The sequence below is a fragment of the Zea mays genome, chromosome 10 (assembly GCF_902167145.1).
Source record: "Zea mays cultivar B73 chromosome 10, Zm-B73-REFERENCE-NAM-5.0, whole genome shotgun sequence".
NCBI classification, from domain to species: domain Eukaryota; kingdom Viridiplantae; phylum Streptophyta; class Magnoliopsida; order Poales; family Poaceae; genus Zea; species Zea mays.
In genome coordinates this window covers 119,418,940-119,442,854 of record NC_050105.1, presented here as the reverse complement: position 1 = coordinate 119,442,854, position 23,915 = coordinate 119,418,940, and the positions used below count along the sequence as shown (strand labels likewise).

The window sequence follows — 23,915 nt, the reverse complement described above, 5'->3', positions numbered from 1 at the left end:
GTAAGAGTGATACGGACGCGCGCGCTCATTTATCTCAGATCCATCTTATCTTTGTGGTTGTTTTCTCTTTTTTTTAAGGAGGTAGGGAGGCTCGGTTTTTATTTATTTGTTTATTCAATCATTCATTCATTCATTGCGAAGGCTCCGTGTTACATTTGTCAGATCTAAAAAAAAGAATCGGATTTATATGAACGGTAGTGGATTTGAATCTAACTGACAAACCTCACCGGATGAGCACTTGCGGTCGGTGACTGTCGGCCGGGGTCCAAACTTCACCTGAAGAAGCTATATTACATGCGCGGCCGTGAATTTTTAGGTGTATTTCACCAGAATCTTACGTCTGCTTCGAGCGCATTGAATTTCACCAAACAGGCGCATTGAATTTCACCGACATTTTACATGCCCTCCACGGCATGTCACGCAATCGGAAACGCCGTATGAGGGAAATAATGCCTGATTCTTATTCCATCTCACTCAAAACTCTCCTACGTACACCAGAAACTAAAAATTTCTATGTACAAGACAAGCGACCAACAAACGCACGCACGCAGAAAAGCGAAGGGAGAGAGAGACTGAGAGAGAGTGTGTGTTGTTCAAGAAGAAGGGCAAAGTTCACGACGCGACGACCATGCATGGTGGCGACGAGACGACCCACGGCAGCAGGCGTATGTATGTAGCCTAGCCAAGCTAGTGTGTGTAGGTGCATGCCTTGTTGAGGGAGACTGGCTTACCGAGCCTGGCCTGGTCCATGGTGACGCTGCACTGCGCCTCGCTGTAGAACTTGGGCTTGACCAGGCTCCCCAGCACGAACGCGCGCGACCGCACCCGCACGGCCAGCCGCAGCGGCACGGGCGGCGGCGGCACCACCACCGGCGGCGCGCGCTTCCTCGGCGGCGGCAGCGTCGTCGGGGTGCTGCTCAGCCCCGCCCCGCCGCCGTACAGGGGCACCTTGTCGCCGACCACCGCCACCGCCAGGCTCCGCTGGCTCCTCCGGGGCTGGTAGAAGTACTTCATCTGCGCGCGACAAAACATAATGAAGAAGCTCTCTCTCTCTCTCTCTCTCTCTCTCTCTCTCAAACAGCGAGTAGCTAGGGCCCTGTGAAATCGATCCGGCCGAATGATCACCGATCGGCGCTTAATACGTACGTTGCCCGACGCGAGCTGGAGCTGCGCGTAGTGGAGCGTGACGGGGTCGGCGGAGACGTGGACGCCGAAGAAGGTACCGACGTTGCGGAAGGTGAGGCTGACGGTGGCGTTGAGCGAGGCCATCTCGGTGGGCACGAGCGACGCGTCGGTGCCGGCCTGGACGACGAAGCGGTGGAACGTGACGGCGCGCAGGGCCACGACGGGGCGCTGGTTGCGGCTGGCGCCCCAGAGGACGAGCGCGAAGAGGAGGAACAGGCCGAGGAAGGCGCCCGCGAAGCCGAGCAAGTAGCGCGCCCGCCTGGGGATCCCGCCGCGGCCGTCTCCATCGCCGCCGCTGCCGTCGTCCACGCCGAGCAGGCCCTCCTCCTCGATGGCCGCCTCCTTCGCCCACGCGCTGCCGCGTCGCCGGCCGCCGCCGGCGCCGGAGGCGGTGCCCTTTGCGCTGGCGGAGAAGCGGGAGGAGGAGGAGGAGTGCCTGGACGCCGACCGCGGCGGGGATGCCGCAGGGGACGAGTGGAAGGAGGACGCGGCCGTCTTGTTCTCGCCGTCGTCGTGGCTCGGCGACTGCACGTAGTAGGCCGCACGCGGCGGGGACGACGCCGCCATGCTGGACGTCACCTCCGAGTCCGTCTTGGCGTGCCGGTGCGGGGGCTGCTGCTGCGGCGGCGGCGGCATCGCGGCCTGCGGGGGGCGTGGTCGGCTGCGAGTTGCGTGTGCGCCTGCAGCCTGCACTCCTGCAGGTAGTAGAGTAGAAAGCTGGAGGTGCCCCTCGGTCAGGTCAGCGGCCGGTAGAAATAGACAAGTGCAGGAGTGGTGTGTAGTGTGCACTCGCGGCGCCCACCACTCCGCGAGACTCGGCCGCGACTCACTCGCTGTGTTTCAGAAGGATCGCGTCTCGGCTGGCCGATGGCATGCTCCGGGGTCGGTGAACCTGAACCGTGTGCTCCGGGGCGGTTGGGCAAACCATGTGTCGCAGGAAAGCTGCTCGTGTAGAACGCCACGCAACGCAACGCCTGTCTGCCCATGTGAAGGTTACTTGCTTGCCGGGGGCGGCCACAGCCCAGCCCAGGCATATGGTATTAGCTGGCTGATTAGGAAACGTCCGCCGGAAACCCGGATTGCAGTAGACTATAGATACTGTGCCGGGCTGCTCACGTCTGTTCTTTTTTATTTTTTCCAAATCAACGGACGCGGCAAGGCCGCGCAGAGTACGGTGCTGTGCTGCTATTGGATTCGACTCGACGGTCAGATACCATACCACACGGCAAGGGCGCTCTCCAGCCGGGTACGACGGGTCTCTGTCGCAACGCCGGTGGCCCCCGCATCGTGAGCCGTGAACCTACGTACGTGCAGCATTGACTTGTGGATTCCACCCCGCACCGATGCCGATGCGAGCGAGGTTCGCCTACGCCGCCCGCGGCGGCACCCACCGGCGCTGATCCCGAAACAAATTACCGCGCGCTGCGCGTCCGGCTCACGATGAGATTGAGATCCTCGCCGATCTCCACCTCTGCCGGACGATCGATCGGTCCAGGGTCGTCACGTGATCGCGACCCAGTCGGTTCTCCACGCACGCTTCTCCTTGTAGGCACGGCACGCACACCGCCGCCCGCACGGCCCTATTTGATTCGATCGCGGGGAAAACGCCACTCCACTCCCACGCCCACTCCCTGGCGATTCAGTTGGCGGGCGGCAGGCACGCACCTGAGGTCAGCCTTGTCGTGTCTGCCGGCGGGCATCGGTCAGAGCCGCCGATCTGACCGTGACTTCTTCGCCTCCTCGGGCCGGCGCCTGCCACGGGCACGCGCGCCAGGGACGGGGCCACGGAGCACCTTGCCTGCCACGCTGCTGCTGCTGCTGGGTGGCGCCACCGGCACCGGCAAGGGCGCAAGGCTGCGGCCGCGAGCACGGGCACGGGCACGCCGACGGGATCTGGCTGCTGGCATTGTGGGGCGTGGAGGGCGGAAACTGCTAGTGCGCCCCACGGCGCGGCGCAGGCAGGCGTCACCCTCGCCCCTCGCAACACGGACGGACGGTCCCAGGGCACCCAGGCACGCCGCACGCGTGCGTGCGTCCGTGTTCAGCTGATCATGCCGCGCGCCCTTGACGACCTCCGGTGCTGGACCACCACCCCTCGTTTCCAGTTTTTTTTATTATTATTATTTATCTATTTTCGTAAAAAAATATTATGTTCCAACGAGGAAATAATGCTATATTTGGATATATTGTCTTCAGATATACGAGATCTGCATTATAATTCATGGCGTCTAGAACACATCTATGGGTACCATGCATAGAGTATAGTGACGTGGCAAAACCTCAACGCTAAGATGCATTGCGCCGAGATCTCACCATTATGGTCGAGCCTTTTTCTTTCCCTCAGACGTGTCTCTTTCATGTCCATTCGATCATTGAAGCTTGTTTTTAATTGAACACCACAATGTACCATTCCTCCTTTTATATTTATATATGTGTTAATTTGGTCTCCTTTTAAGTTTTATTTTTTTATTTACAACGCTTTGTTTTTTATAGTTGTTTAGTTTATGTTGCGTGTCTATATTAACTTGAGATGCTTAGATTGTGGTGTAAGACAAATAGATTTGTATTCTTATAACCCTCTATTTAGTTACTCTGTAAGCCGTAAGCTAAAGCTAAACAGTTCAAAAACTGTGTAATCTAAGACCTCCGTTCTCGTATTTATCGTCCTTTTATTTTTAAACTAAAATGCGATATATTTATGGTCTTTTGTTCATTTTTAAACTAAAATACGATAACTAAAAAAGAACGAATCATGATAAAGCTATCTCACAATGAAGTTGCAGCTTGTCTGCACTTGTTGCAGTGGCGACAGATTAAATAATGTAAAAAATCATTAAAAAAATTAATGAATCATTTATAAATTAAATAATCATGTCTAACATGAAGGCTCATCTTTCGACTTTTTATGTATTGGAATGCAATACGTGTACATCATCTCAATACAACACATATATGCCATACTTGTACATCATCTGCTTCCGCTAATATAAAAGACAACTATCAGTTGCTGGAACATAGAGGCAAACAAGCCGGAAAAAACAAAAGAAAAAAAACAAACCAATCCTGGACCAACATGTTATACATGCAATCATCTGCAAATATAAAAGACAACCCCAGGAAGGCTCGTACCATCAGAACATCATGGCTAATATCACTACACAACCAGTTCTCAGAGATTATATCTGCTACAGTTACTTGACAGATTAGAACTTCTTGGGTCCAAACAGAAACAGCTAGACGACACAACATACGAACAAAACAACATCCCAGCATGACCAACCGATCAGATCAGCCAACCACCAAACGCAGGACGATTACTCGTATATCAGTGAAAAAGTAGTAACTTGAAAACCCAAGAGTTTTGCGAAGACAATAATACTGGAACCAATGTATAACGACAGAACATTTTTTTGCATATGTCAGCACTGGCCGATCCGAGTAATATTACTAGTACATAATAACTGTCCTTCAAAACTAAAGGCCACATGCGAAGGGAAACACCATGTCCAAACCAAGGGCAACTTCACTCCATGGAAGAAGAGGTTGGGCCTGCGCCGAAGCCGCTGCCGCCACCACGCCCAAAGCCAGGCCTCTGCAATATTGTAGTTGTAGGTGCAGAAATATATATCAGCAAGTATGAAACGCAGTACATGGCATGTTGCTAAACAGTTAAAATACAATTTTTTCAATCTTACATAAGCCAACTTGCCAATAGCATTACCGTAATTATAGAAAAATAGTACTGTAGTAAACGTATTTTGGCAAAATGGCCAAAAGCATGCAGGTTTACTGATATAGCATGTAGCATAAATGTCCATACAATGTACCTACAAGAGAACCACACAAACAGGCTACATTTGCCTCAAAGCTCAACCAAGCTTGCTTTACCAGTCCACATTTGAGGCCTCTAACTCCTAAATCTAAATTAACCGGTGGGCCATGACTGCATTTCAACCACTAACTCTGACTTTTAATGTAGAACCCTTGGAATCTACTACATCAGAGTACACCATCGCATCCAATCTACATTCAATATCACCTATATATCCCTTTTAAGACTGTAAGGTACATATCAGGTAAAACTTTTAGGAAACAAAATTTATCAAAATTAACTTTACCCCTACACTCGGATGTCCCCTCCTACAAGAAAATTTCCAGAAACACAGGAGCATGGTTGCATTGTGATCAGACTAGCCCAATAACTGTTCATTGTGCTTCTGTTTTCTGTTTTTTAAATTAACAGGATAGGGTGACTTTATTCAAATGTTCATGACTAAATACAGTTCAAGGAGGGACTTGTGACAAATGTTTAGTTTTCATAGAGGGCTCACAGGATACCAAACAGACAATCACCACCAACTGTCTTTTAAAGTAGTATAATGGTTACTACTATAAAAGACTGTTGGTGCAGGATAGAATGCTGTGTCATCCAAAGTTCAGTCAAGATTTCTAACTGCCAGCAAACTTAGGAAAAATGACTTCAGAAAAAAAACACTTCTAACATATTCATTTCAATCCTAACATAGTGCTTGTCCGTCCCTTAGATTGCACCATGTTGTTTCACAATACCAATTTCGCTTCAAGTTGCACAATGTTTATTTATATGCACAACACATGGACAATTGCAAGTGAATTTCCATTCAGTATGCTCAAAACTAAGGAATAGAATTGCATGCCATCAACGGCTGAGTATGATTACCCTGAATGATGGCTGGAACTCAGCAGGAGCTCCACTCTTATCGCCACCAAAGTCACCAGGAGCACCACGAGGACCACCACGGTACCCATCCCTGTCACCAAACCTTGGCCTGTCGCCGTCAAAACGACCTGGGCCCCTACATAAGTTACAGGAAAGAGAAGATTAAATAACAGTATCAACAATTCAAAACTTAAAGATTTGTACCTAATTGGTTAACTTTAATCTGCTCCTCGGTAAAACACACTGTAATAAGCACACAAATACAATCTTACATAAATTTAGATTGTCTTCTTCACAACAATATCCTTTACACTGCAAAATGTGTCATTCTAGAGCAGATTTTAGCAAACCAATTACAACTCAGTATAAATACATAAAGCAAAGACAGAATTCTTTAATAAACATGTAATCTTTTTTTCTTATGCAACAACCAGCTTCATAATAGCACACATGTAAAAGGCTTTATCTCCAATATCCCCGAGCTACAGTATTAGAAATAATGTTGCATTGCACAAAAACATAATTGGAAAATGCATAATAAGCACCCAGCAACAAGCCATTTACTAGATAACCCTATCATCATAAGATGAGAGGTGCACAAAAAGCTACTTCAGATTTGACTGTACTTTTCCATCTAAAATCATCACCAGACATGAGAAGCAAACATGTGAAATCATCACTAGACACATTTGTTAAGTACATGAACAAAAATGCCACAGCACCACAAGATTTAAGGCTTTTACCTTGGGCGGTCACCAGGAGGGCCAGAGCCAAATGGGCGGCCAGGTGGCTTGGCAGACTTCTTGAGCGTGGCAGGCACGATCTCAGACGGGAGGTTCAGGTAGTTGCGTAGGTGCTCAATGCCATCGTTGGTGAGATACCAGTAGTAGTACTGCCAGGAGAAGGTCTCCCTAACATACTCCTTGGACTTAAAGCTCTGCATGAGCTTGATCACCTGGAGGTTGGGCACATCGATCTGCGGGTGCTTCGCCAGGTTGTAGTCCTTCTTGGCATACAGCACGCCCTCTGCAGCAGCAAATACATCAAACTAACAGAAATCGCATGAACATAACGCAGATGAATGTATAACAAGGAATCCATAGTTTAGGGGGCAAATAAATTTGGAGCACAAAAATATTTGACAATGCTCGCTGTGTCAAGCCTATATATCAGATCGTAAGTTTGTGAGATGCTGAAATTGGACCAAAAAAGTGAACTCAAAATAATACACGAGCACTCCCTCCTAGTAATACGAAAATAATTTGAAGACCTGTCACCTCCTAGAAGGTGAAACAACCAATCAGCCCAGGTTACCCTACTGCGAGTCTAGTGGACCAAGAACCACATACCCTTGAAGAGGTACTTGCAGATCTCATTGCGGTTCTTCTTGGGGATGATCTGCGGTAGCAAATACAGTATTAACACTGGCAAAAGGGGACAGACGAAAATCGTGGAGCAGCCTCGAGCGTAATCCTTACCATGGTGAGCGGCGGTCGGGCGAGCTCCGGGTGCTGGGGAGAGGAGGCGGCGACGGCGGCGGGCGGGAGGAGCGAATAAACCCTAGCGCCCGGGTCAGGTGAAGGCTTTTATATAGCTGCCGCCGCGGTGTGGTTTTTGGTTCGATGCGCGCAGAGCGAGCGAGGGTCTTCTGCTGTTCTGCAAATGGGCTTCACGGCCCATACCACCCGAGGTAAGATCCATGTCGAAGAACCAGCGTTGGCACCGGAAAAAAAATACTTTTAAACCCTAGACTTAATATCGTCTTTAGACCTTATGCTCGTCGTCATGGCGCAGACAACACATCTCGGCGTCATGGCATATCGCACCGAGGTAGCGCTGCGATGGCAGCCAGACAGGACAGCCCACGTGACCACATAGCTCAACGTCACTGGCGTCGAGTTAGGATTTATACGCGGGCGTCGTATCATTTCTCCATTCTCTTCTTTTCCTTTCTCTCAGGCCCAACCGCCCTGCCCCACCGTCTCCCATGCACCGCCACTGCAAGGTAATTAGTTAGTTTTCTTTAGTATTTAGTTAGTATTTCTTTAGTATTTAGTTAGTATTTACTTAGTTTATTGGTTAGTGGTTAGTTAATGTTTAGTAGCATTTAGTTAGTATTCACTCCGTAACACCTCAAAAACTCATTTTGAGAATTATGTAAAAAATTTCCCCTGATGTTGAGTTAAAATATATTTTCATAAGAATTATCTTACCTTTGAAACTATACATCCTAAAACAATGTTTCTAGAAAAAAAATAATAAAGAAAGGAGCTCAGTAATAATTTGTTCATTTGATAAATCATATCTTCTAGACTTTACTCTTAAGGATCTTTTTAAAACTAGAACTAAATTTCTTAAAATACATATTTTGTATGCACATTTAAAAGCATAAGCATAAATAAATGAGATGAGAAATAAATAACATAAAATTATATTTTGCATGCGGAAGTGTTGTTATAATTATGCATATGAATGTGAATCCTGAACCTAGATTCGAATTTAAATTCAAAATAATTGCATCATGCTAGAATTTTGGATGAGCATTTAAAACACATATTTGAATTCAAATGGGAAATGGAAATGAAAAAAACAATAATACCTCACCTGGGCCAAAATTGCCCCATGCGGCCCATCTCCCTTGCTCTCGCGCGGCCCACCACCAGACGCGCGCCTGAACCCTTCTCCTGCGCGGACTGCTCCCTCGTGCCCACTTCACGTGTGTGGCCGACTGCGGGACCGCCTTGTCAGCGAGCACCGCGCGCGCCTGAGCCAAATTCCTCACTGGCTCGTGGACCTGCACCGTCAGGTTCTTCTTTCCTGGAATCCTGGCTTCCGTTGCCATACTCAACCCCTCCGCGGTACGCGTGCCACCGGCGGATGGACCCCCTCTGCAGTTCGTCCGTTTCCAACGGAGCGCGTGCTTGGCGGAACAATCCCCGCACGGTAACAACTCCCAACCGGTGTATGCGTAGTTCAGTTGGGAATCGGGATCCGATCGATCCTAGCTCACCCGGGACTATAAATCTTGGGCCCTCGCCCCTCCCCTAGCTTGTGCCAGCAACGGACCCGAAACCCGAGCGCCTCAGCGGAGAAGAGAGTTGTGTGTGCCACAGATGGATCTCGCCATGGTCGCGGACTCGCGCGTTGCCGAGGGCACTCTTCTACGTTGGCGATTGTGGCGAACGCAGGTCTGCTGGAGCTTCATAACGTCCCTTGGAATGGGGACGTGGTCGTCTCTGTCGAAGTGATGCACCGAGGCTTCAATAATTGCTCGTCGGAGCTTGTCCGTCCTTGCCAGGTTGCTGCGCGCCGTGAACAGCTGACCTTGCTCCACGATCGCCGGCAAGACCCTTCCCAAAGGTTTGCCTTCCCCTTCCTCCATGTGTAGCTCTGCTCGAAGCCAGGTTCATGTACTTGCGTGCCTGTGCGGTGGTGCTCCGTCGGGCGTGGTGGCGCTGCCGTGCTTTTGGCCAGGGAAGAAGAACATGCCCTCACCGTTGGATCGTGATGGATGGTCGAGATTGAAACATCCATACCCTTTTGTTTCAAGAAACCATGTTCGTGGATGACGAAATCGACGGTGTAGATCACATTTCATAAAATCTGGGCCATCCGATCGCGATCTAGTGGCTCATAGCGTGTACGGCTTTGTAATTTATTTCTGGACGCCAGATCAAGATCTGATGGATCTCTTGATCCCATACCCTTCGCCATGGCTTATTTGTTAAAGAGTCCTCATGCTCTTCTTCAATTAACTCGCCGTCCCCGCGGGAGTAGCCTGTGTCTGGGGAAGTCTTGTAGTTTAGCCCCTGACCTTCCTAGATTTTAGTGCTCAGCCCAGGCGATAGAAAAATCAGATAAATAAAATTAGAAAATGATTTTAAATGTGAAATAAATGCTAGAAACTTGTTTAATCCCTAGAAAATTCATACTAAGTTCAAATTAATCCATTCTAATTCTTATAATTTTGTAATATTATTCTTTATCGTTTAGTACCACTGTTTTACCATGAATATCAGAATAAAATTTCTATCCTAGTTAATCCTGTGCAAAACACATAAAACCTTCAAAAATTCATAACTTAAAATCTATACCTCCAAAACTAATAATTCCTGTTCCTATGATCTTATTTTAATATGTAGATTATTAATATGTATTTTGTTCTTATGTTTGGTGTGATGTTAATTTTACCTATACATGTTTGTCTGTATTGCTACGACTAGCGCGAGGTCACGAGTCATCTGAAAAGCAAGTGGTACCTGGAATCTCAAGTCATAGGCAAGTTGTGCCCTTGATCACTTCTTTTACCCACTCATGTTCTAATTAATCATAATGATCTGCATAGGTTAATTTTGATGGGACCTAATAGGTTACCCTAGTTTGTCTATCTTTATGCCTTGTTTACCACTGAACTTTTTGGGTAGTACTTGCTAGTGCTATATGTGGTTTTGGGCATTGAGATACATTATTCATGATTACACTTTTGTTATCAGTTGTTATTTACTGTTCATGATAATATCATTATGTTAATTGGAACATGGAGCGACCACCCGGGAAAACAGTGCTACCACAAGGGTTTAATGGGACGCCCTTGGCTGATTAATTAGGAAAGCTAGTGGAAGACTACCTTACCCGAAAGGGGCAATGGCAGTAGGGGAGTGGTCAGTGTGGGGAGGTCCTTGGTTGATTTTGTTGCGATGGCGGTCAGGCGAGGGATCCCTGCATTGTAGCTTTCTATAAACTGTAGCGGGTTTTCTGAAGCTAGTGGAACTTTGTAAAGGCCTCGTAGTGTTACCCTGCCTCGCTTCCTTGGTAGAGGTGTATGGGGCCCGTACAACCCCGTGGCAAATGAGTAACATGACTTTGTGGGTAAAGATGTGCAACCTCTGCAGAGTGTAAAACTAGTATACTAGCCGTGCTCACGATCATGAGCAGCTCGGACCCTCACATGATTAATTTATGGAACTAAATTCAATATGTCATATGCATTGCATCGCAGGTGATGTTGTTACTTTTGTTCTATTACTTAATTGGGTTGGTATTTACTTATACTTAGTAATTGCTAAGAAAATTTTGACCAACTCTAAAAGCAATGCTCAGCTTCAACCATCCTCTTTGGTAAGCCTTACACTTTGTGAGCTCTCACCTTTGGTGAGTTCATGCACATTATTCCCCACAACTTGTTGAGCTATGAACGTATGTGAGCTCACTCTTACTGTCTCACACCCCCCACAGGTAAAGAACAGGTACCACAGGATGAGGCGCATGGAGGATGCTACGATGTGTTCGTGAGAGGTCTAGGTCGTCGTCTCCCAGTCAACTTTGGGTTGCTGGACCGTTGTCTCCTTATAATGTAATTATTTATTTTGTATAGAACTCCTGTTATTTAGTAAAGATGTGACATTCGATCATGTGTCATGATTCATCATATGTGTGAGACTTGGTCTCAGCACACCTGGTGATTATTTCGCGCCCGGGTTTTGGACCCCTAAAACCCGGGTGTGACATCCGTGAATTATTGCGGATCAAAAATTATGGCCTGCACCGTCCATTGCATTGATTGGTTAAGTCGGCCAGGTTTTTTTCGGGTGAGTCCAGCCGAATTAGTCGGGTTTAGGGTTTTAGTCGCAGATCTAACTCTACTCGTCTAGAAGCTATGATTTGAGTACAACGTCTGATCTAACCAAAATTACACACGCTCTTGGTTGCCGTTGGCGGCCGCTAGAGGGTGCTTGCTGGCTCGTCATATTGGTGGTGACCTAGATGGCTAGATGTGATCAGACTCCGGCCGGACGGAGAGGTTGACACAACAACGTCGTAAATTTTGGGCACCGAAAACATGGTTATTTGGAGGAATTACTTTCTTTTTGACTCAATACACTTTTTGCAATCGAAAACATGAAATGTTCCCAGACCTGTATCTGTCCCAGGGACAGTAGGTACCATGAATTTGTCATAAAATAGAGTTTTGATGCTTAGCCATAGACCTGTTTCTCATATCTGTCTCACAAGATCTCTATCAAACGTGTGCCGCTTCCATGGCAGGAATTGCGCAAAAATTAGCAGCAAACAACTATGCATGCCACCAGTACCAATGTTTTCCTAAACGGTTTTAGACGGATATTTAAGCCGGTCTAAACAGTAAACAGAGGAACACCACATAGTTTAGGGTCCAGACGACCTGAACTGGATGGCTCTAGACGGATTTAAACATCATTTAGCCTTCTTATTGGGTCGTCTTTTGTTAAGGCCAAAATATGGCGAGCTGACCTACATTGGCACGTAATACTAATAGGGTCCTAGGTTCTCTCACCTTCTCTGTAGTGCCTTTTGCCTATTCTTACGAGTACTGCTCTTGCTCGATGCCTCCCCTGCTTCATCACGCCGTCCTCGGCATCGGTACCTGATGCCTCCCCTGCTTCATCACGCCGTCCTCGGCATCGGTACCTGATGCCTCCCCTGCTCCATCACGCTGTCCTCGGCATCGGTACCTACAGGTAGTCGTCACCCATGCAAGTGCCAGGTCACCATGGCGTCGCGTGGCCATGCCCCCGCTCCACCACCGCACGCAGTCCAGGCAGCTCTGCCCTTGCTCGACACCTCCCTACTCCACCACGCTATCCCCGGCGTCGTCCCTCGCTTGACATGTCTACCACGGCACGACCCCTCTGCTCCACCACGCCGCCGCCCAGCCCAGGTCGTCCATGGCCATGGCGCCGCCCCTGCTTTTCACCTCAACCGCTACACCCTTGCTCTGCTCATCCACGATGTCGTCCTTGTGCTCTGCTCGGTATTGGTACTACTCTACTTCTGCTCCTTCCACCAACCAGTACTAGCTGAGCTATAAGTGTTAAAGTATATTAGGTAACTCCTGATATGATTGGTTTATAATTGATTGGATTGATTGTAATTCTAAGATAACCTCTATTATCTCTAGGATAATCTTCATCATCTCTAGGATAGACTTCTTGCCCTCCAAATTATGTATTCGTATATATTCTCCCTAGAGGCTTAATAAAATACATCCCATCATTCCACATATTATACACATTCTCTCATTCCTTCATAGTATCACGAGTTTAGGTTTTAGATCCAAAAGGCGTCTTCCACTGCCACCGCCGCCCTACCCCCGGTGAGATCGCTCTCCGCCCGGCACAGCGCCCTCCTAAGATGCGTGACAAGTCCTTCATACTATCGTGTTCATCGTCGTCCTCGAGTTCACGGCAAATCCATCTGATCCTGCCACCCATCACGTCGTCAATCACACCATTTCTCTTTTTTTCCCAATCTGTGATCGGGTTTGCATCCCCATCCCCAGTTGACTCGTGTGTCCTCGACATCAACTTCGACATCGGCTTCTTCATCTTTTTTATGGTGCAACTAGTGTGTCCTACAACATAACCGAAATGCATGTTTGTGCCATGCTCTTCATCTACACGTCCATCTACGTCGGCTTGTCATCGCCACCACTATTTGGGAGGCTCCACCATCAGTGTCTCTACCTTGCACATCGTCGGCCTGATCAACCGATTGCGGGCGAACCACCGTTCCGAGACATTTGTCGTCCATCGCGCGATGCTTCGCCAAACAAGAGGACTGTCGCTGCATCGTCACCTATCATAGTCCTCGTCGTTACATCTATACGATGTCGACTCTTGCCGGTGCACGTCTCTCATGCATGGTATTATTTGGCTCTTCAAGTTCTTATCCAACTTCAAGCGCCGCCGTAGCGCTAAAGTGGCATTATCGAGGACCTTCTTCCTATGCATCGTGGCTCTCCCACCCTTGAAACTCTAGGAACCTCGATGTGTCACCACCGCCTACCTCTTCGCCTTCGTCCAGCACAACCTTGTTGCCAGCGTCACCATCTCATCCTCGACTACTTCGTCTACTCTTCTCTGACAACCCTGAGCTATGACGGCACTCTCGCCATACCACACCACAATCGTCGTGGAGGTCTTCTCTGTTGGTCCCTTTAGACGCTCACACTTGGTTGAGGCCTTCTACCTATTATATGTGGTACTGGCAACAACGACACATGCATTTATCTGCGATGCATTTCCAGGCATGGCAAACCTAGAGCACGCCTTGTCCATGGCGGCTTGACAACATTGTCCTCGGCATCGGCTGCCTCGATTGCATCGTCGTCTCCGTCTATGGCGCCCTTCTTCAGCACCATTGTCACCCTAGCGTCTCCTAGCGTGTTGCAGGTGAAAGGGAATTAGACTTACACTTTTTTTCCTAATTAATTTTGGTGGTTGAATTGTGAAAGTCGCCTAGAGGGGAGGGGTGAATAGGGCGAATCTGAAATTTATAAACTTAAGCACAACTACAAGCCGGGTTAGCGTTAGAAATATAAATGAGTCCGAGAGAGAGGGCACAAAACAAATCGTGAGCAAATAAAGACTGAGACACGATGATTTGTTTTATCGAGGTTCGGTTCTTGCAAACCTACTCCCCGTTGAGGTGGTCACAAAGACCGGGTCTCTTTCAACCCTTTCCCTCTCTCAAACGGTCACTTAGACCGAGTGAGCTTTTCTTCTCAATCAAACGGAACACTAAGTTCCCGCAAGGACCACCACACAATTGGTGTCTCTTGCCTCGGTTACAATTGAGTTGATCACAAGAAGAATGAGAAAGAAAAGAAGCAATCCAAGCGCAAGAGCTCAAATGAACACAACAAATCTCCCTCTCTAATCACTAAAGCTTTGTGTGGAGTTGGGAGAGGATTTAATCTCTTTGGTGTGTCTTGTATTGAATGCTATAGCTCTTGTAAGGTGTAGAAGTGTAGAAACTTGGATGCCATTGAATGGGGTGTGGTTGGGGTATTTATAGCCCCAACCACCAAAAATGACCGTTGGAAGTGTGCTGTCGCATGGCGCACTGGACAGTCTGGTGCGCCACCAGACACTTCCGGTGCGCCAGCCACGTCAGCAAACCGTTGGGGTTCGACCGTTGGAGCTCTGACTTGTGGGGCCTCTGGGCTGTCCGGTGGTGCATCGGACAGGTCCTGTAGACTGTCCGGTGCGCCAACTGCGCGTGCTCTGACTCTGGCGCGCACTGTAGCGCATTGCATGCGGTTGCAGTCGACCGTTGCGCGCGAAGTAGCCGTTGCTCCGCTGGCACATCAGACAGTCCGGTGTGACACCGGACACTGTCCGGTGCTTCACCGGACAGTCCGGTGAATTATAGCGGAGCGCCCTCAGATTTTCCCGAAGGTAGCGAGTTCAGCGTCGAGTGCCCTGATGCACCAAACACTGTCCGGTGGTGCACCGGACAGTCCGGTGCGCCAGACCAGGGTGCATATGGGTTGTCCTTTGCTCTCTTTGTTTTGAACCCTTTTCTTGGTCTTTTTATTGGCTTTGTTGTGAACCTTTGGCACTTGTAAAACTTATAGAATAGAGCAAACTAGTTAGTCCAATTATTTGTGTTGGGCATTTCAATCACCAAAATCAATTAGGAAATAGGTGTAAGCCTAATTCCCTTTCAATCTCCCCCTTTTTGGTGATTGATGCCAACACAAACCAAAGCAAGTATAGAAGTGCATAATTGAACTAGTTTGCATAATTGTAAGTGCAAAGGTTACTCAGAATTGAAACCAATAAATATTTTCATAAGATATGCATGAATTGTTTCTTTATTTTTTTAACATTTTGGACCACGCTTGCACCACATGTTTTGTTTTTGCAAATTCTTTTGTAAATTATTTTCAAAGTTCTTTTGCAAATAGTCAAAGGTAAATGAATAAGATTTTGAGAAGCATTTTCAAGATTTGAAATTTTCTCCTCCTGTTTCAAATGTTTTTCCTTTGACTAAACAAAACTCCCCCTTAATAAAATTCTCCTCTTAGTGTTCAAGAGGGTTTTAAGATATCAATTTTGAAAATACTACTTTCTCCCCCTTTTGAACACAATAAGATACCAATTTGAATATCATTAGTTTAAAATTAGGTGGTGGTGCGGTCCTTTTGCTTTGGGCTAATACTTTCTCCCCCTTTGGCATGAATCGCCAAAAACTGATGCTTTGAGTGAAATATAAGCCCTTTTCAAACTACTTTCTCCCCCTTTGGCAAACAAAATATGAGTGAAGATTATACCAAAGTTGGAGAGTTGCTCGGAGCGACGGCGAAGGATGAGTTATGGAGTGGAGTAGAAGCCATTGTCTTCGCCGAAGACTCCAATTCCCTTTCAATACACCTATGACTTGGTTTGAAATATACTTGAAAACACATTAGTCATAGTATATAAAAGAGATACTATCAAAGGTATATTCATGAGCTATGTGTGCAAAACATCAAAAGAAATTCCTAGAATCAAGAATATTTAGCTCATGCCTAAGTTTGTTAAAGGTTTGTTCATCTAGTGGCTTGGTAAAGATATCGGCTAATTGTTCCTTAGTGTTAATATATGCAATCTCGATATCTCCCTTTTGTTGGTGATCCCTTAAGAAATGATGCCGAATGGCTATGTGTCTAGTGCGGCTATGCTCAACGGGATTATCCGCCATACGGATTGCACTCTCATTATCACATAGAAGAGGAACTTTGGTTAATTTGTAACCATAGTCCCTAAGGGTTTGCCTCATCCAAAGCAATTGCGCGCAACAATGGCCTGCGGCAATGTACTCGGCTTCGACGGTAGAAAGAGCTACGGAATTTTGCTTCTTTCAAGCCCAAGACACCAAGGATCTTCCCAAGAACTGGCAAGTCCCCGATGTGCTCTTTCTATTGATTTTACACCCCGCCTAATCGGCATCCGAATAACCAATCAAATCAAATGTGGATCCCCTAGGATACCAAATCCCAAACTTAGGAGTATGAACTAAGTATCTCAAGATTCGTTTTACGGCCGTAAGGTGAGCTTCCTTAGGGTCGGCTTGGAATCTTGCACACATGCATATGGAAAGCATAATGTCCGGTCGAGATGCGCATAAATAAAGTAAAGAGCCTATCATCGACCGGTATACCTTTTGATCTACGGATTTACCTCCCGTGTCGAGGTCGAGATGCCCATTCGTTCCCATGGGTGTCTTGATGGGCTTGGCATCCTTCATCCCAAACTTGTTTAGAATGTCTTGAATATACTTCGTTTGGCTAATGAAGGTGCCCTCTTGGAGTTGCTTCACTTGAAATCCCAAGAAGTACTTCAACTCCCCCATCATCGACATCTCGAATTTCTATGTCATGATCCTACTAAATTCCTCACATGTAGATTCGTTAGTAGACCCAAATATAATATCATCAACATAAATTTGGCATACAAACAAATCATTGTAAAGAGTTTTAGTAAATAAAGTAGGATCGACCTTTCCGACTTTGAAGCCATTAGTGATAAGAAAATCTCTTAGGCATTCATACCATGCTCTTGGGGCTTGCTTGAGCCCATAAAGCGCCTTAGAGAGTTTATATACATAGTTAGGGTACTCACTATCTTCAAAGCCGGTAGATTGCTCAACATAGACCTCTTCCTTGATTGGTCCGTTTAGGAAGGCACTTTTCACGTCCATTTGGTAAAGCTTAAAGCCATGGTAAGTAGCATAGGCAAGTAAAATGCGAATTGATTCAAGCCTAGCTACGGGTGCATAGGTTTCACTGAAGTCCAAACCTTCGACTTGTGAGTATCCCTTGCCCACAAGTCGGGCTTTGTTCCTTGTCACCACACCATGCTCGTCTTGCTTGTTGCGGAAGACCCACTTGGTTCCTACAACATTTTGATTAGGACGTGGAACCAAATGCCATACCTCGTTCCTAGTGAAATTGTTGAGCTCCTCTTGCATCGCCACTACCCAATCCGAATCTTGAAGTGCTTCCTCTATCCTGTGTGGCTCAATAGAGGAAACAAAAGAGTAATGTTCACAAAAATGTGCAACACGAGATCTAGTGGTTACCCCCTTATGAATGTCGCCGAGGATGGTGTCGACGGGGTGATCTCGTTGGATTGCTTGGTGGACTCTTGGGTGTGGCGGTCTTGGAACTTGTTCATCTTCCTCATCTTGATCATGGGCATCTCCCCCTTGATCATTGCTCTCCTCTTGAGGAGGCTCAACTTCTTGATCTTCTCCTTCATCATTTTGAGCCTTATTGTCATCTTGAGTTGGTGGAGATGCTTGTGTGGAGGAAGATGGTTGATCTTGTGCATGTGGAGGCTCTTCGGATTCCTTAGGACACACATCCCCAATGGACATGTTCCTTAGCGCGACCCACGGAGCCTCTTCATCACCTATCTCATCAAGATCAACTTGCTCTATTTGAGAGCCGTTAGTCTCATCAAACACAACGTCACAAGAAACTTCAACTAGTCCTGAGGACTTGTTAAAGACTCTATATGCCCTTGTGTTTGAATCATATCCTAGTAAAAAGCCTTCTACTGTCTTAGGAGCAAATTTAGATTTTCTACCTCTTTTAACAAGAATAAAGCATTTGCTACCAAAGACTCTAAAATATGAAATATTAGGCTTTTTTACCGGTTAGGAGTTCATATGATGTCTTCTTGAGGATTCGGTGTAGATACAACCGGTTGATGGCGTAGCAGGCGGTGTTGACCGCCTCGGCCCAAAACCGATCCGAAGTCTTGTACTCATCAAGCATGGTTCTTGCCATGTCCAATAGAGTTCTATTCTTCCTCTCCACTACACCATTTTGTTGTGGCATGTAGGTAGATGAGAACTCATGTTTGATGCCCTCCTCCTCAAGAAAGCCTTCAATTTGAGAGTTCTTGAACTTTGTCCCGTTGTCGCTTCTAATTTTCTTGATCCTCAATCCGAACTCATTTTGAGCCCGTCTCAGGAATCCCTTTAAGGTCTCTTGGGTATGAGATTTTTCCTGCAAAAAGAACACCCAAGTGAAGCGAGAATAATCATCCACAATAACTAGACAATACTTACTCTCGCCGATGCTTATGTAAGCAATCGAGCCGAATAGGTCCATGTGTAGGAGCTTGAGTGGCCTGTCAGTCGTCATGATGTTCTTGTGTGGATGATGAACACCAATTTGCTTCCCTGCCTGACATGCGCTACAAATCCTGTCTTTCTCAAAATGAACATTTGTTAGTCCCAAAATGTGTTCTCCCTTTAGAAGCTTGTGAAGATTCTTCATTCCAACATGTGCTAGTCGGCGATGACAGAGCCAACCCATGTTAGTCTTAGCAATTAAGCAAGTGTCGAGTCCAGCTCTATCAAAATCTACTAAGTATAGCTGACCCTCTAACACTCCCTTAAATGCTATTGAATCATCACATCTTCTAAAGACAGTAACACATGTATCCGAAAAAAGACATTTGTAGCCCATTTTACATAATTGAGAAACGGAAAGCAAATTGTAATCTAAAGAGTCTACAAGAAAAACATTAGAAATGGAATGGTCAGGAGATATAGCAATTTTACCCAATCCTTTGACCAAACCTTGGTTTCCATCCCCGAATGTGATCGCTCTTTGGGGATCTTGGTTTTTCTCATAGGAGGAGAACATTTTCTTCTCCCCTGTCATATGGTTTGTGCACCCGCTATCGATGATCCAACTTGAGCCCCCGGATGCATAAACCTACAAAACAAGTTTAGTTCTTGATTTTAGGTACCCAAATGGTTTTGGGTCCTTTGACATTAGATACAAGAACTTTGGGTACCCAAACACAAGTCTTTGATCCCTTGTGTTTGCCCCCAACATACTTGGCAACTATCTTGCTGGATTTGTTAGTTAAAACATAAGATGCATCAAAAGTTTTAAATGAAATGTTATGATCATTTGATGCACTAGGAGTTTTCTTCTTAGGCAATTTAGCACGGGTTGATTGCCTAGAGCTAGATGTCTTACCCTTATACATAAAAGCATGATTAGGGCCAGAGTGAGACTTCCTAGAGTGAATTCTCCTAATTTTGCTCTCAGGATAACCGGCAGGGTACAAAATGTAACCCTCGTTATCCTGAGACATGGGAGCTTTGCCCTTAACAAAATTTGACAATCTTTTAGGAGAGGCATTAAGTTTGACATTGTCCCCCTTTTGGAAGCCAATGCCATCCTTGATGCCAGGGCGTCTCCCATTATAGAGCATGCTTCTAGCAAATTTAAATTTTTCATTTTCCAAGTCATGCTCATTAATTTTTGCATTAAGTTGAGCTATGTGATCATTTTGTTTCTTAATTAAGGCTAGGTGGTCATGGATAGCATCAACATTAATGTCTCTACATCTAGTACAAATGGAAGTATGCTCAACAGTAGATGTAGAGGGTTTGCAAGATTTTAATTCAACAACCTTAGCATGTAATATATCATTTTCACTTCTAAGGTTAGAAATAGTAACATTGCAAACATCAAAGTCTTGAGCCTTAGCAATCAAATTTTCATTTTCATTTCTAAGGCTAGCAAGAGAATCATTCAATTTTTCAATCTTAGCAAGCAAATTAGCATTTTCATTTCTAAGATTGGAAATCGAATCATCACAAACATTAGAATCAACCTTAGCAATAAGTTTAGCAGTTTCATTTCTAAGGTTGGCAATAGTATCATGGCAAGTGCTTAGCTCACTAGATAATTTTTCACATTTTTCTACTTCTAGAGCATAAGCATTCTTAACCTTAACATGCTTCTTGTTTTCTTTAATAAGGAAGTCCTCTTGGGAGTCCAAGAGATCATCCTTCTCATGAATAACACTAATTAATTCATTTAATTTTTCTTTTTGTTGCATGTTTAGGTTGGCAAAAAGGGTGCGCACGTTATCCTCTTCATCACTAGCATTATCCTCATCACTAGAGGTTTCATATTTAGTGGAGGATCTTGATTTTACCTTCTTCCTTTTGCCGTCCTTTGCCATGAGACACTTGTGGCCGACGTTGGGGAAGAGAAGACCCTTGGTGACGGTGATGTTTGCGGCGTCCTCGTCGGAGGAGGAGTCGGTGGAGCTCTCGTCGGAGTCCCATTCCCGGCAAACATGGGCATCGCCGCCCTTCTTCTTGTAGTACCTCTTCTTCTCCTTTCTTCTCCCCTTCTTGTCGTCGCCCCTGTCACTGTCACTAGATAATGGACATTTAGCAATGAAATGACCAAGCTTACCACACTTGTAGCATACTTTCTTGGAGCGGGGCTTGTAATCCTTCCCCCTCCTTTGTTTGAGGATTTGGCGGAAGCTCTTGATGATGAGTGCCATTTCCTTGTTGTCGAGCTTGGAGGCGTCGATGGGTGTTCTACTTGATGTAGATTCCTCCTCCTTCTCCTCCGTCGCCTTGAATGCGACCAGTTGTGCTTCGGACATGGAGGGGCCATCTAGCTCGACGATTTTCTTTGAGCCTTTGATCATCAACTCAAAGCTCACAAAATTCCCTATTACTTCCTTGGGAGTCATTAGTGTATATCTAGGATTACCATGAATTAATTGAACTTGAGTAGGGTTAAGGAAAACAAGTGATCTAAGAATAATCTTAACCATTTCGTGGTCATCCCATTTTTTGCTCCCGAAGTTGCGCACTTGGTTCACCAAGGTTTTGAGCCGGTTGTACATATCTTGTGGCTCCTCCCCTTGGCGAAGCCGGAAGCGACCGAGCTCCCCCTCGATCGTCTCTCGACCTCGTCTCCTTCGTGTGTGGTCTTTAGCATGCCCCAAATCTCCTTTGCGCTTTTCAACCCTTGCACCTTATTATACTCCTCTCGACTTAGAGAGGCGAGGAGTATAGTTGTGGCTTGGGAGTTGAAGTGTTGGATTTGTTCGACCTCCTCCGAGTCGTAATCCTTGTCTCCCTTCTTTGGTACCTGCACTCCATACTCAACAATATCCCATATGCTTTTGTGGAGTGAGGTTAGGTGATGCCTCATTTTATCACTCCACATAGAATAATCTTCACCTTCAAACATAGGTGGTTTGCCTAATGGAACAGAGAGTAAAATGCGAGGATAGCGAAGGGGCATCTTACTATACTTCTTGCGCTCATGGCACTTTGAAGTAGTGGAGGCCGATTCCGAGCCGGAGGTGGAGGGTGACGAAGAGTCGGTCTCGTAGTAGACCACTTTCCTCATCTTCTTCTTCTTGTCACCCATCCGATGGGACTTGATGGAGGAAGAGGATTTCTCCTTGTGCTTGTGGGCGGACTCCCTTGAGTGTGTTCTTCCCGAGCTTGCGGACTTGTCGCCGGTCCCGAGATCCCTCTTGGCGGATGCTCCCGACATCACTTTGAGCGGTTAGGCTCTAATGAAGCACTGAGCTCTGATACCAATTGAAAGTCGCCTAGAGGGGGGGTGAATAGGGCGAATCTGAAATTTATAAACTTAAGCACAACTACAAGCCGGGTTAGCGTTAGAAATATAAACGAGTCCGAGAGAGAGAGCGCAAAACAAATCGTGAGCAAATAAAGAGTGAGACACGATGATTTGTTTTACCGAGGTTCGGTTCTTGCAAACCTACTCCCCGTTGAGGTGGTCACAAAGACCGGGTCTCTTTCAACCCTTTCCCTCTCTCAAACGGTCACTTAGACCGAGTGAGATTTTCTTCTCAATCAAACGGAACACTAAGTTCCCACAAGGACCACCACACAATTGGTGTCTCTTGCCTCGGTTACAATTGAGTTGATCACAAGAAGAATGAGAAAGAAAAGAAGCAATCCAAGCGCAAGAGCTCAAATGAACACAACAAATCTCTCTCTCTAATCACTAAAGCTTTGTGTGGAGTTGGGAGAGGTTTTGATCTCTTTGGTGTGTCTTGTATTGAATGCTATAGCTCTTGTAAGGTGTACACGTGTAGAAACTTGGATGCATTGAATGTGGGGTGGTTGGGGGTATTTATAGCCCCAACCACCAAAAATGGCCGTTGGAAGTGTGCTGTCGCATGGCGCACCGGACAGTCCGGTGCGCCACCGGACACTGTCTGGTGCGCCAGCCACATCAGCAGACCGTTGGGGTTCGACCGTTGGAGCTCTGACTTGTGGGGCCTCTGGGCTGTCCGGTGGTGCACCAGACAGGTCCTGTAGATTGTCCAGTGCGCCAACTGCGCGTGCTCTGACTCTGGCGCGCACTGTAGCGCATTGAATGCGGTTGCAGTCGACCGTTGCGCGTGAAGTAGCCGTTGCTCCGCTGGCACACCGGACACTGTCCGGTGCTTCACCGGACAGTCCGGTGAATTATAGCGGAGCGCCCTCTGATTTTCCCGAAGGTAGCGAGTTCAGCGTCGAGTGCCCTGGTGCACCGGACACTGTCCGGTGCGCCAGACCAGGGTGCCTATGGGTTGTCCTTTGCTCTCTTTGTTTTAACCTTTTCTTGGTCTTTTTATTGGCTTTGTTGTGAACCTTTGGAACCTGTAAAACTTATAGACTAGAGCAAACTAGTTAGTCCAATTATTTGTGTTGGGCATTTCAACCACCAAAATCAATTAGGAAATAGGTGTAAGCCTAATTCCCTTTCAAATTGCCCAACACAAATAATTGGACTAACTAGTTTGCTCTAGTCTATAAGTTCTACAGGTGCCAAAGGTTCACAATAAGCCAATAAAAAGACCAAGAAAGGGTTCAAACAAAGAGAGCGAAAGACAACCCAAAAGGCACCCTGGTCTGGCGCACCGGACAGTGTCCGGTGCTCCAGGGCACTCGAGGCTAAACTCTTCACCTTCGGGAAATTCAGAGGGCGCTCCGCTATGATTCACCGGACTATCCGGTGAGTCACCAGACAGTGTCCGGTGCACACCGTACTGTCCGGTGTGCCAGCGGAGCAACGACTACTTCGCGCGCAACGGTCGTCTGCAACCGCATTCAATGCGCTACAGTGCGCGCCAGAGTCAGAGCACGCGAAGTTGGCGCACCGGACAGTCTACAGGACCTGTCCGGTGCACCACCGGACAGCCCAGAGGCCCCACAAGTCAGAGCTCCAACGGTCGAACCCCAACGGTCTGCTGACGTGGCTGGCGCACCGGACTGTCCGGTGCGCCATGCGTCAGCACACTTCCAACGACCATTTTTGGTGGTTGGGGCTATAAATACCCCAACCACCCCACATTCAATGGCATCCAAGTTTTCCACCTTCAACACATTACAAGAGCTATAGCATTAAATTCTAGACACT

General features: G+C 46.8%; 2 protein-coding genes across 5 annotated transcripts; both read right to left on the bottom strand.

The window, feature by feature from the left end:
• Positions 1-359: 359 nt before the first annotated feature.
• On the bottom strand, positions 360-3,572 carry LOC100191285 (uncharacterized). 4 transcript variants are annotated; one of them, XM_008663087.3, is made up of 3 exons: positions 2,016-2,186; positions 1,147-1,902; positions 360-1,014 (listed from the first exon to the last, which is right to left on the bottom strand). In XM_008663087.3, exons 1-3 carry the CDS (start codon positions 2,169-2,171, stop codon positions 688-690), a joined length of 1,239 nt encoding a protein of 412 aa, XP_008661309.2. In that variant the 5' UTR covers positions 2,172-2,186; the 3' UTR covers positions 360-687. The 4 variants fall into 4 exon arrangements, with proteins under 4 accessions (XP_008661309.2, XP_023156879.1, XP_008661308.2 ...); XM_023301111.2 differs by lacking the exon at positions 2,016-2,186 and adding an exon at positions 2,851-3,572 and having other exon boundaries at positions 360-1,902; XM_008663086.4 differs by having other exon boundaries at positions 360-1,902; positions 2,016-2,188.
• Positions 3,573-4,544: 972 nt separating this feature from the next.
• Positions 4,545-7,442, bottom strand: LOC100276789 (40S ribosomal protein S10-like). Its single transcript, NM_001358371.1, has 5 exons — positions 7,363-7,442; positions 7,234-7,282; positions 6,628-6,910; positions 5,885-6,020; positions 4,545-4,777 (listed from the first exon to the last, which is right to left on the bottom strand). Exons 1-5 carry the CDS (start codon positions 7,363-7,365, stop codon positions 4,709-4,711), a joined length of 540 nt encoding a protein of 179 aa, NP_001345300.1. The 5' UTR covers positions 7,366-7,442; the 3' UTR covers positions 4,545-4,708.
• Positions 7,443-23,915: the final 16,473 nt, after the last annotated feature.